Below are 12,754 nucleotides of genomic sequence, written 5' to 3' on the forward strand. Positions count from 1 at the left end.
GAGGATTCTAGGAAGAAGGAGAAAGCCCTCCCCTTTCTCCCTATCTTAAAGTGCGAGAGAGAAGTAAGAAGGAAGAGGTTCTCGGAACGGCTGGCTTTCTCCTAATCCTGTCTTCCTTCTCTCTTCGATTTCGGGACGATAAGACCATAGCAGTTACTAACTTTACAGAGAATGCAGACCCAATTTTGCCACATTGGAAGGTGTTTTAACACCTTGTGATTCTCGTTATCAGATTAACAAATGAGTTGCAAAAGCCTTTCTTCAGACTCCGCTCGATTGCGTCGCTTATAGTAGCCCGTCTGAAAGGAATAGAATAGCATAAAATAGAATATAATAGAAAAAAAAGGAAATAGAATAGAACCTTGCTTATCCAGCTCCAATAGAAAAAAATAAGGAAAAGATAGAAGGTACTATTAACGTTAAACCTCTTGAAAATGCTAGGTCACGGATTTTTACTTTCCTTATCCTATAGTATCTATAGGATACCTTATCCTATAGGCTATAAGGCAAGTAATGTAATCGGGTCAAATTTTCGATGGTCAGTTTTTAGTGCCAAAACACGTTTTGAGGTCCCTAGAGCCTAAATGTGTGTCTGTCTGTAAACAAAATATCTCGAGAACGGTAAGAGCTAGAGACTTGAAATTTGGTATGTTTCCGTGTGTGTGTCTGTCTGTCCTTCTGTCTGTCTGTAAACAAAATATCTCGAGAACAGTAAGAGCTAGAGACTTGAAATTTTGTTATTTTTAGTGCCAAAACACGTTTTGAGGTCCCTAGAGCCTAAATCCAAAGTTTCAGCCATTGGTCCGTGTGTGTGTCTGTCTGTAAAAAAAATATCTTGAGAACAGTAAGAGTTAAAGACTTGAAATTTGGCATGCAGCTGTCAAATGTGACAAGGATGCGACACGAAACTTTTGGTTAAGATCGGTGCAACGCTTGGCGGCATTTCGGCCGCTTTTTGGCGGTTTTCGGTGTAATTCAATAATATCTCGGGAACGGTATGAGCTAGAGACTTGAAATTTGGTATGTGGTTGGCGGCATTTTACCGCTTTTGGGCGGTTTTTGGTGTAATTTAACAATATCTCGGGAACGGTATAAGCTAGAGACTTGAAATTTGGTATGTAGCCGCTTTTTAGCGGTTTTTGGTGTATTTTAACAATATCTCGGGAACGGTATGAGCTAGAGACTTGAAATTTGGTATGTAGTTCACAAATGTGACAAGGATGTAACACAAAACTATACCGACTAAACTGTTAGATGTTAGATACACCTTAATAGGCATCATTCAATAGGATAAGGAAAGTCATCTGATGTTCACACCAGATTTTTCTTTTTTCCAAGAGGTTTGATAGGTCTAATTGTCCTGAAATTTAAGAGATTTAGGGAACCGGATACAAGAAAGTCAGCTGTTCCAATAATGAACTCTATCTGTTCCAGGATAAAGTTTGGCCCAGGTAGGAATCAAACCCATGACCTAACACTTAAGATAGCACAAAGCATTTTTTTTAATATGGTATCTTTTTTATTTTCTTTTTATTTTAACAAATTAATCTTATATTATAAGAACGTGTTGAATAAGAATACAAAGGAAAAAGCTTATATTTTAAAGTGTTCATTAATTTTAAGAATATTTTTTTAAAAGAATGTCTTGAACCTAGACTTCAATTTGTTTTATCTAAAGTGATAAACAAACCAACCTGTCGAGTACAAACTCGGGCACATATCTCCGAGAGAAGGCCGTGTTGAGAGCGTCCAAACAGTTGATTCTCCCCTGTAGTGACTTCTGTGACAGACCATCCACTGCCTGGTTCATTTTGTCTTCAAAGCCATCATCAATGGGTGAACTATCATCGCCTAGCTCCACACCAAAGTTACCTCCTGCGGGATAAAGTGGGAACATGAATGAGCTAATGTAGAAGCAAAGTAGACTGTATGGTCTTGAAGGCAAATAATAATAAAAAATCCCCATTTATTCTCCACCCACAGTAAAATATTACTAATGGTGATTTTATGTTGAATAAAACCAACATGGAATGTTGTTTAACTTGGACAAAATTGTGGGTGGCCATCTGGAGAAACTTTTCCTAGCCCTGTTCAGGCTGGGTGAGGTTGATGTAAGAAAGCAGTAGGCTTGTTATTGAATGGAGCTAAAGCCTCATCTGGTATGATAAACAAACCAACCTGTCGAGTACAAACTCGGGCACATATCTCCGAGAGAAGGCCGTGTTGAGAGCGTCCAAACAGTTGATTCTCCCCTGTAGTGACTTCTGTGACAGACCATCCACTGCCTGGTTCATTTTGTCTTCAAAGCCATCATCAATGGGTGAACTATCATCGCCTAGCTCCACACCAAAGTTACCTCCTGCGGGATAAAGTGGGAACATGAATGAGCTAATGTAGAAGCAAAGTAGACTGTATCGTCTTGAAGGCAAATAATAATAATAAAAAATTACCTCCTGTGGGATAAAGTGGGAACATGAATGAGCTAATGAAGAAGCAAAGTAGACTGTATGGTCTTGAAGGCAAAAAATAATAATAAAAAATCCCCATTTATTCTCCATCCACAGTAAAATATTAATAATGGTGATTTTATGTTGAATAAAACATGGAATGTTGTTTAACTTGGACAAACCTGTGGGTGGCCATCTGGAGAAACCAGAGTAGGGATCCCCATTCTCCATCCACAGTAAAATATTACTAATGGTGATTTTATGTTGAATAAAACATGGAATGTTGTTTAACTTGGACAAACCTGTGGGTGGCCATCTGGAGAAACCAGAGTAGGGCTGACTTTTCCTGGCCCTGTTCAGGCTGGGGGAGGTTGATGTAAGAAAGCAGTAGGCTTGTTATTGAATGGAGCTAAAGCCTCATCTGGTAAAGGAGGTAAAGCCATATTTGAATTTACAGCCCTGTTCAGGCTGGGTGAGGTTGATGTAAGAAAGCAGTAGGCTTGTTATTGAATGGAGCTAAAGCCTCATCTGGTATCCCCATTTATTCTCCATCCACAGTAAAATATTACTAATGGTGATTTGATGTTGAATAAAACCAACATGTTGTTGTTTAACTTGGACAAACCTGTGGGTGGCCATCTGGAGAAACCAGAGTAGGGCTGACTTTTCCTGGCCCTGTTCAGGCTGGGTGAGGTTGATGTAAGAAAGCAGTATGCTTGTTATTGAATGGAGCTAAAGCCTCATCTGGTAAAGGAGGTAAAGCCATATTTGAATTTACGTCCCCCAAAGGTTACTAAGAGTGGGTTTCACAACCTACTTTTCAGCCCCCTAAGAGCCTGTTAGCTTTAACAGGGGTTGAGTGGATTGGAACGTCCTCCAAAGGTTACTAAGAGTGGGTTTCACAACCTACTTTTCAGACCCCTAAGAGCCTGTTAGCTTTAACAGGGGTTGAGTGGATTGGAACATCCTCCAAAGGTTACTAAGAGAGGATTCACAACCTACTTTTCAGCCCCCTAAGAGCCTGTTAACTTTAACAGGGGTTGAGTGGATTGGAACACATCACATGCCTTTAGGCACACTTCATTTGTCAAGGATTTAGGTTTACCTTGCCCTTGGGATCATTATAATTTGAAGAAACCATTCAAAACAGTAATTATTCAATCACATTTCAACAGGTAAGTAATTATTTGATCCACATCCTAAACAGCTCAACATACCATCGTCCAGCATTGTACTGTCGGATAAATTACTAATGACACTGGCATTGTCATTCATTGAGTCCTCGTCTGATGTCCCCATCAACATATCAATTCGCAGAGGCTTGAGCAGGTTCCCAGAACCTGAAAACAACATTGAACAGTAGATATTAGCTGCAAATATGGAACTCAATTTATACTCTTTCAAAAATGGCCATATGATCTGTAATTTCAGTGTCGTTTTTCTATTCATATACCTACATAAGTCTATCTATCATCTCAATCCAAGGATTGGTTGGCAGCTCTTCTCCATGCTTCTCTGTCTTGGGTTAGTCTCTTCAAAGTAGATTTCAAAAAAAAAAAAAAAAAATGATAGTAGAAAGGATATTTGGTAATTGTAGGCCAATAGCTTAATCATTCTCAAGTTGTAAAGAGTTCAGAATGCTACAATAGACTTAAATTTAAATAAAGTCTAAACATGCCAATGAACTATATGGTATTATGTAATTCAGAATAAAGGCTTCTCTAAACAGAGGATTTCAAATTGTTTGGAATTTGGGCTTTTCTAGACAGAAGGGAGATCCATTTTTTTTGACAATAGAAGTTGGTATCCCTTGATAGTTCAATCCCCTAACCTAAAGGAATGCTTTTTTTCAGACTCTTACAACTACACATTCAAAGGTAAACTGACTTTAAACCTTAATTGTTGGTAATTTTAGATGGGTTCTGAAACTGGTTTCAAATGTTAGGTCATTCTTATATGCTAGAAAAGCCCAACTACCAGATATTCACTCATGGCAAGTATGTGAAATGTAAGTAATGGGTAATAAGGAGTATAGAGACTCATTGGACTGGTGCACAGAACAATAATATACATCAGTTTTACCCTGTTATCATTCAATCATAATCATGACATCAAATAGAAAATACAAACTAAGTATGTTAATATGTAATACATTTCTTGTTTACTTGATCATTGTGGAGTGAATTATTTTCTTCTCTGAATATAACTGGTTTGTGATATGACTTTCTGTAGAAACAGATACTTAAGTACCTCTCTACAACAATCTGCATCGGCCCTTCTTCTTCTTTTTCACTTGAAGAGCAGCTCGGGTTGCTGTTTCAAACACTTCACGTACACCTTCTTTACTTTTGGCAGAGCACTCCAAATAGGCAAATGCATTGATTTTCTGTGCCATAGCACGTCCTTCCTCCGGTTTGACAGGTTCCTGTTTCATTTTGTTTAACTCTTTAATTGTGTTTGGATCATTTCTCAAATCTTTCTTGTTCCCAACCAGAATGATTGGTACATTAGGACAGAAGTGTTTTACTTCAGGTGTCCACTTTTCGGGTATATTTTCCAAACTGTCAGGTGAATCAATAGAGAAACACATCAGTATGACATCGGTGTCAGGGTAGGAAAGTGGTCGGAGTCGGTCATAATCTTCTTGACCTGCTGTGTCCCATAGTGCGAGTTCTACTTGTTTTGAATCCACTTCAATATCGGCGACATAGTTTTCGAATACAGTTGGAACATAGACTTCGGGGAATTGATCTTTACTAAACACAATCAAGAGACATGTCTTACCACAAGCGCCGTCTCCAACTATGACCAACTTCTTTCTGATAGCTGCCATCCTGCTCTCTTGAATCAAAACTCAGAGAACATTCAAACGAACGTACAACACTATTTAAATCACACAACTAGGAACAAATTATGAAAAACAAACGAAATAACTCATATAAATTCTTCGAAAATGACGAGTAGTTATTCCACCACACCTAGATCTGATGCAGAAGAAGAGAAGCCTGAAATAAAAATCACAAGAATGTCGGAAACTGGAAGACAGCTGATTTCAAGAGAAAAACAACAAAGAACTGAACCAAGTTGCCAACAGTAAACGTTATTACTCCATAATATTTCAAAGTTCTGTCAAGTTCTTTTCCTGCAAGTTGATGGCCTTTGAATATAAAAGGAATGAATAAAAACCAATTTATATGAAAATTAAATATAAATAATTCATTTTTTAATCATCTTCAAGAATAAAAACTCAAAAGTAGTAAAAATCCTTTAATTTCACCTTAGTAACTTTTGTACTGTACAAGTGGTCACTTGTTCTTTCACGGAAGTGAGAAACCATGGATAGGTATTTGAAGTAAAGGAGTGGTACCCATTCATTCACTTGGACACTCGTTCACCATTGTTGCCACATTGGATTTTTTCGGAAACAAACAGTTCCCAAAATTTAGAAAAGTGAAGCCGATAAAAATATACAGAGTGTAACAGAAAATCAACGGGATTTTTCCCCCTTTTCAAGGTACGTGAAGGTAACGCGAGCGGAGAGCATTTTGGTTACGACTTTACGAGCGATTTCTTTATTAAATTAATTATTTTATTTGGATATATGTGAAGTTAGAAAAGTGAAGCCGATAAAAATATACAGAGTGTAACAGAAAATCAACGGGATTTTTCCCCCTTTTCAAGGTACCTACGTGAAGGTAACGCGAGCGGAGAGCATTTTGGTTACGACTTTACGAGCGACGATTTCTTTATTAAATTAATTATTTTATTTGGATATATTCGCTCTCACATGTAGGACGTAGCGTTCCAGCCCAGTTAAGCTTGGAGGGTAGCACGCCTGCTTCGTAAGGGCTAGGTCTCAGGTTCGATTCCCGCCCGGGGCGAAATTTCTCTTGTCCAGATATGTTCTGTCTTCACTTTCGGGACGATAAGACCTTTATCAAACTTCATTGAGAGAAAAAATAATTATATCAATAGGTATTAAAAGTAGTTGCGAATTTTCAATCACGTTCTGATGAAGAAAAAATAATAACCCATTAAAAAGGGAATTTCGTTATAATTAAATCCCTTTCATTCAGGTTGTGCGGGATTTTTTACTCCATCATGTTTTTTTCCCTCTTGCGAAATCCAAAATATCAGATTGCAAATGGCGCCCAAGTGTTTGTGTTTTTGTTGATGTTTTTAAACGGAATAGTAGTTTTTGGAGTCAAAATTTAAACCGTAATTACTGAACGAATTCGTTTTTCTAGATAAAATATCAACGGCGCTGATAAAAAGAGCCTACAACGTAGAAAAAAACCTAGGGCTTGTCCTCCGACGTGTAAATTCTGATTCAAAAGTTAAAGGTTCTAAAGATCCTGAACATCTGTGGCAAAGAACTATCCAAATCCAAAGTAGGTAAGAACTCTACAAATGTACAAATTTCAGTCTCCCTCGGAAACACATTCGACTGATAACTTCTGTACGTGTGTCTCACTAATGTTCTGCCTAGGAATGGCATTTTAGGCTTCTATCAGTTAGGTATGTCCAGGGGCTAACAACTCCAACTTCATTCTCAACACACAGTGTTTGTACTTCTCCTTTTGCAACTTTCATCTCCAAATTTGAGGAAAAAAGAAAAAACCAAATGCGAACCACAAAATGATCTGAAAAATGGTTACTTTTTTTGACAGAAACACCGTTTATGAAATAAAGGAGATCATCTAGGCACAACGTGATCTAGGTTTGCTAATCCTAATGAATGCAAAACTTATTTAAATAATATTATTCTTCCTCCTCCCATCACCAATCCTCGGTAGTATAGTGGTCAGTATCCCCGCCTGTCACGCGGGAGACCGGGGTTCGATTCCCCGCCGGGGAGATTTTCTACAGGCAAATTTGCCGTGTTGAGCTCATTTGCCAAGGTCAAAATCACACATCAAAAGTAACTATAATTGGTATTTTGGTATTTATGGTTTTTGTTCAGAAGCCACAGCAATGAAAAATTACGACGAAAAAAGAGCTTTCACATATGAGCAGAGCAGTGACCAATGTTATTACAGGGTTAGGTTAAACACAACAAGCTGGGTCCGTCCCTCCGGGAATTTTTCAGCCCGTAGTTTATTTGATTGTGATTAAAGAAAATCAGTACCTATGTACCTACCTAATTTGTTTTATATTCAGTTTATTATTATTCTTGATTTGATTTTTCGATTTTACAATCTTTTTTTCTGCGTTCGAAACTGTCCCACCTTTCATGTCGAGTTATTATTATTACTTTCTATTACCACAGTATTTTATTACTACAGTATTTGACCAAGGGAACAGAACCTAATGATGGAGGTCCTTTCACCCCAAAATAAAAATTGAAAGAGAAGGATAAAGTGCGCCCTACGTAGGAATCGAACCCGCGACCTAGCGCTTACAAGGCATGCAACTTTCCAAGCTAACTGGGTTCATAATGTTTTTTTTTTTTTACTTTTTTCTTCTTTTTTGCTTTATTTAATGAGGCCATTCTTCAAAAGAAGCTTAGGATAAACAGGATACTACTTGCTTAATGTAATGATTTAAAATCAAGACTAGACCCCGTTCTCCCTTTATTCCCAATTTAAGGTTTAAGTCACCCATCCATTTATTGGCCTTGCTTGGCATAGCTTAACATAGGTGACGCTAAAACCGGTCTTAAAATAACAACTGAAGTGTTATCTAAAACTTTCTCGCTTTGAGTTCATAGGTCGTTGCAACAAATTTCGAGATCAGAGCTCATTTGTGTGAGAAAGTGTGAAAAAAATCCCCCCAAAACCAGTTTTTTTGGCTTTATATTTCTCTGGACGAAATTTGCACCATTTTCATTTTTTCAAAAAGACCTTTAATTTGATATATAGGTCGACCAGGTTTAGATAAGTCCTTCTATGGGGACAGACAGACAGACCAACTGACCAACGACACCGAAGCGAATACAATAGTCTGTCCCTTATACCTTTTTATTACTATTGTAATAAAGGAAGAAGGACGGACTAAAAAATAGCTTTCTTTTTCATTGTCATAGCTACTGAATAATTATCATAAGTCTCAAAAATTGATAGTTTATTTTCTTTTTCTTTTTTTCTTTCAGATCCAGTGTGAATTTCCTGTGTGTATTCCTGGTAAAAAGACCTTTAATTTGATATATAGGTCGACCAGGTTTGGATAAGTCCTTCTATGGGGACAGAAGACCGACCGACGACACCGAAGCAAATACAATAGTCTGTCCCTTATACCTTTTTATTACTATTGTAATAAAGGAAGAAGGACAGACTAAAAAAGAGCTTTCTTTTTCATTGTCATGGCTACTGAATTATTATCATAAGTTCATAAGTCTCAAAAATTGATAGTTTATTTTCTTTTTCTTTTTTTCTTTCAGATCCAGTGTGAATTTCCTGTGGAATTGAACTCAAATTTTTCATTATCTGGCCAATGTTCTTGGTCAATTTATTGTCTTCAGTTTGAACTAAAATTTATTCTTGAAAAGGTGAGTTTTTTCTTAGTACATACCTATGTCTCCAACCGATAGATAATAAGAGACAGATAATAGGTACTGTCCTTTTACCTATATGTTCTGGATTAACATGAGAACACCAGAAAGTAAAACATTGAACCATCTGCAACCAAACTACTAAACTACTAGGTTTAAAAAGAAGAAGGAGGAGAAGAAAAAATAGATATGCCCCTCTAGAACTAATTTCTATTTGTTTCAAATTACAGTGTCCACCAATAGGCAATGAAATCAACACCTGATCAACAAATCTGAGCATCTAACACAACATTGTGAACTACCAGAGAATTAACTGTGAGTAGCTGGCATTACATTCCCTGTGGTAAGCATGATGGACTATGGAATTTTGAGTATACTATGCAGCTTAAAACACCAGTCATGGATTTTCCCTGCAAGTCAAAATAGATCTTCACAATTACAAACATGAATATGATGTATTAATGACATGATTTTTCAATAGTTCAGCTTAGATGTGAGTATTGTATTGCAATGTGAAATATTTTTTCATGATTCTTGACATCTTTGTGTTATTGATTGTTTCCTAGAATGACTAGGTATGTTTTTTTACAACAGAACTATCAGATTAACTTTTGAGCATGATGTTATCTCATATTAATTTTTGAATTATATTGAAATCATTTCTGTCTAAAATATTTTGAATTCATAGATTTATATTTTTGTTTAGAAGAAATACTTTGTTTCCCTGAGCATATAAAATTTTATCATTGTTGAATTTAGAGGTTTTTTTCTTATTTTTCTGATTCAAAAGTTAAAGGTTCTAAAGATCCTGAACATCTGTAGCAAAAAACTGTCCAAATCCAAAGTAGGTAAGAACTCTACAAATGTACAAATTTCAGTCTCCCTCGGAAACACATTCGTCTGATAACTTCTGTACGTGTGTCTCACTAATGTTCTGCCTAGGAATCTCTGATTCAAAAGTTAAAGGTTCTAAAGATCCTGAACATCTGTAGCAAAAATTGTCCAAATCCAAAGTAGGTAAGAACTTTACAAATGTACAAATTTCAGTCTCCCTCGGAAACACATTCGTCTGATAACTTCTGTACGTGTGTCTCACTAATGTTCTGCCTAGGAATGGCATTTTAGGCTTCTATCAGTTAAGTATGTCCAGGGGCTAACAACTCCAACTTGTCCTCCGACGTGTAAATTCTGATTCAAAAGTTAAAGGTTCTAAAGATCCTGAACATCTGTAGCAAAGAACTATCCAAATCCAAAGTAGGTAAGAACTCTACAAATTTCAGTCTCCCTCGGAAACACATTCGACTGATAACTTCTGTACGTGTGTCTCATTAATGTTCTGCCTAGGAATGGCATTTTAGGCTTCTATCAGTTAGGTATGTCCAGGGGCTAACAACTCCAACTTCATTCTCAACACACAGAAAATGTTAATGTACAGTACAGTACAATCTTTTCCATCTGTGGAGAGAGAATTGGAAAACCTCCTTGGGGCCCCTAATTGACCTGGAAAGGCTTAAACTTCTACCGGAAAGAAGGTCAAAAAGAAACTGTCACACAAGGAGCAACGAATTTATAACCTTCTGAGATGTTATGGCAATAGTACATCTGGGACACCCCCTCCTACACAAGTACGCCATACTGACGACAAGCAAGAAGAGAAGGAGAAATCCTCCAAAGATGGACACAGTCAACCGATAGAGTCCCCTAAGGAAAACCAAAAGCGCACAAAAGCTAGTCCAAAGAAAAAATCTGAAGTAGAAAATGATAAAGGAAAGAAAAAAGTGGAAAAACAGAAGACGTCTAGTGATTCAGTCGAAAAATCCTCCAAAGATGGACACAGTCAACCGATAGAGTCCCCTAAGGAAAACCAAAAGCGCACAGAAGCTAGTCCAAAGAAAAAATCTGAAGTAGAAAATGATAAAGGAAAGAAAAAAGTGGAAAAACAGAAGACGTCTAGTGATTCAGTCGATGTCCAAAGAAAAAATCTGAAGTAGAAAATGATAAAGGAAAGAAAAAAGTGGAAAAACAGAAGACGTCTAGTGATTCAGTCGGAAAACCTCAAAATATAGAGAAAATCATTGTAGAAGTAGAAAGTAAAGCTGAGAAAAGAAAGAAAACCGAGAAATTGATAGAAATTGATAAACCACAAGAAAATGTAAAGAAAACGAACGTAAAATTGGACAATAAAGTTATTACAACGAAGGAGAAAGCCAAAGAAGACGGGAAAGTAAAAGAAAAGAAACAGGAAAAGGTAACATCAAAGCAGAGAGGCACGAAAACGAACGTAAAATTGGACAACAAAGTTATTACAACGAAGGAGAAAGCCAAAGAAGACGGGAAAGTAAAAGAAAAGAAACAGGAAAAGGTAACATCAAAGCAGAGAGGCAACAGTGAAGATGAAAATAAATCAAATAAAGGGAATTCACCAAGCAGCTCACAAAAAAGAAAGCCAAAGAAGACGGGAAAGTAAAAGAAAAGAAACAGGAAAAGGTAACATCAAAACAGAGAGGCAACAGTGAAGATAAAAATAAATCAAATAAAGGAAATTCACCAAGCAGCTCACAAAAATCAGCTGAAAAAGAAGACGTACAAGTTTGTAGTGGCAAAGAAAGACGTCAACAACACAAAGCAAAATATAACATTGTCAGAAAATCCACAGTTTCCTGCAAAACGAACTCTGGGCTAGAAAATAAAATGGACAAAAATACTCACAAAAATCAGCTGAAAAAGAAGACGAACAAGTTTGTAGTGGCAAAGAAAGACGTCAGCAACACAAAGCAAAATATAACATTGTCAGAAAATCCACAGTTTCCTGCAAAACGAACTCTGGGCTAGAAAATAAAATGGACAAAAATAAAGGATCGAAAACCGTAAAAGAAGTGGAAGATACAGAAAATGACAGCAATGAAAACGCCGTAAATGAACAGGATGATAAATCCGTGCGTGACGGGAAAAGAAAAACTTTAGGTGACACCCCTCGTGAGAAAACTGCTCAACATAGCAAAGATAAAACACCTCGGAGTAACATCATTGAAAGCAAAAACGAACGAAGTAAAAAGCAGTCGGAAAAGATAAAGACCAGTAAGGAAACTGTTGTAAACAAACGAAACCACAGTAGAAAATCGGATCATAAACACGGAAAAACAGATCTAGTAAAGGAAACGCAATCGTCACTGGATTCAAGTGGTCACAGTAGAAAATCGGATCATAAACACGAAAAAACAGATCTAGTAAAGGAAACGCAATCGTCACTGGATTCAAGTGGTATTGAAAGTGACAATGAATGTATGGGAAATGATACGTACCCACAGTAGAAAATCGGATCATAAACACGGAAAAACAGATCTAGTAAAGGAAACGCAATCATCACTGGATTCAAGTGGTATTGAAAGTGACAATGAATGTATGGGAATTGATACGTACACGGATGACAGTAATGAAAAAATCACGACACAAGCAAAGGACCAAGAAACCAACAAGCCAACTCTCAGTGATGCTGATAGTGACAGTACTGTGAACAGCTTCCTCCAGAAGTACAAAACATCTAGAAAGTCCACCAAACGAAATAGTTCAATAGCCGACGCAAATACAAAATATAGGGAATGTTCAAATTTGAACAAGAAGCAAAGGAAACCCTCCGATAATTCTTTCGCGGATGTGGTGAATAAAAAATCAAAACTGAGTGAAGCAAATGATACAATCAGGCGGAGACATGCCCTGTCAAGTACCTCTGGGAAGTCTTCAAACAAAGAAGAAATGAAACAGGTGTCAAGTACCACAACATCTTCCAAACCAAGTGAACCTGCTAACAAACGCCCTA

General features: G+C 37.1%; 2 protein-coding genes, 1 long non-coding RNA gene and 1 other non-coding gene across 4 annotated transcripts; 2 read left to right on the plus strand and 2 right to left on the minus strand.

The window, feature by feature from the left end:
* Positions 1–205: 205 nt before the first annotated feature.
* LOC103520305 lies at positions 206–3,811 on the minus strand. Its single transcript, XM_026831479.1, has 4 exons — positions 3,665–3,811; positions 2,179–2,359; positions 1,695–1,934; positions 206–299 (listed from the first exon to the last, which is right to left on the minus strand). Exons 1-4 carry the CDS (start codon positions 3,798–3,800, stop codon positions 206–208), a joined length of 651 nt encoding a protein of 216 aa, XP_026687280.1. The 5' UTR covers positions 3,801–3,811.
* A 220-nt stretch (positions 3,812–4,031) lies between these two features.
* LOC103520303 (ras-like GTP-binding protein Rho1) lies at positions 4,032–5,464 on the minus strand. The gene has a single exon (XM_008485391.3). The coding sequence runs from the start codon at positions 5,278–5,280 to the stop codon at positions 4,702–4,704; it is 579 nt and encodes a 192-aa protein (XP_008483613.1). The 5' UTR covers positions 5,281–5,464; the 3' UTR covers positions 4,032–4,701.
* Positions 5,465–6,616: 1,152 nt separating this feature from the next.
* On the plus strand, positions 6,617–9,657 carry LOC103520304. Its single transcript, XR_541939.3, has 3 exons — positions 6,617–6,842; positions 8,827–8,934; positions 9,168–9,657. It is a non-coding gene; the product is annotated as an uncharacterized LOC103520304 (long non-coding RNA).
* Positions 7,234–7,305, plus strand: Trnad-guc. The gene has a single exon. It is a non-coding gene; the product is annotated as a tRNA-Asp (tRNA).
* Positions 9,658–12,754: the final 3,097 nt, after the last annotated feature.

The sequence above is a fragment of the Diaphorina citri genome, unplaced genomic scaffold (assembly GCF_000475195.1).
Source record: "Diaphorina citri unplaced genomic scaffold, Diaci psyllid genome assembly version 1.1 scaffold3447, whole genome shotgun sequence".
Lineage (NCBI taxonomy): Eukaryota > Metazoa > Arthropoda > Insecta > Hemiptera > Psyllidae > Diaphorina > Diaphorina citri.

What these genes read in the sequence shown, in the direction of transcription:
- LOC103520303 (XM_008485391.3), bottom strand. Translation starts at nt 5,280, where the DNA reads ATGGCAGCTATCAGAAAGAAGTTGGTCATAGTTGGAGACGGCGCTTGT.
- LOC103520305 (XM_026831479.1), bottom strand. Translation starts at nt 3,800, where the DNA reads ATGTTGTTTTCAGGTTCTGGGAACCTGCTCAAGCCTCTGCGAATTGAT. An exon ending in CAGTACAATGCTGGACGATG is followed by an intron (nt 2,360 to 3,664) that starts GTATGTTGAGCT and finishes TTTATCCCGCAG; the next exon opens with GAGGTAACTTTGGTGTGGAG. An exon ending in CCCGAGTTTGTACTCGACAG is followed by an intron (nt 300 to 1,694) that starts GTTGGTTTGTTT and finishes TATTCCTTTCAG; the next exon opens with ACGGGCTACTATAAGCGACG.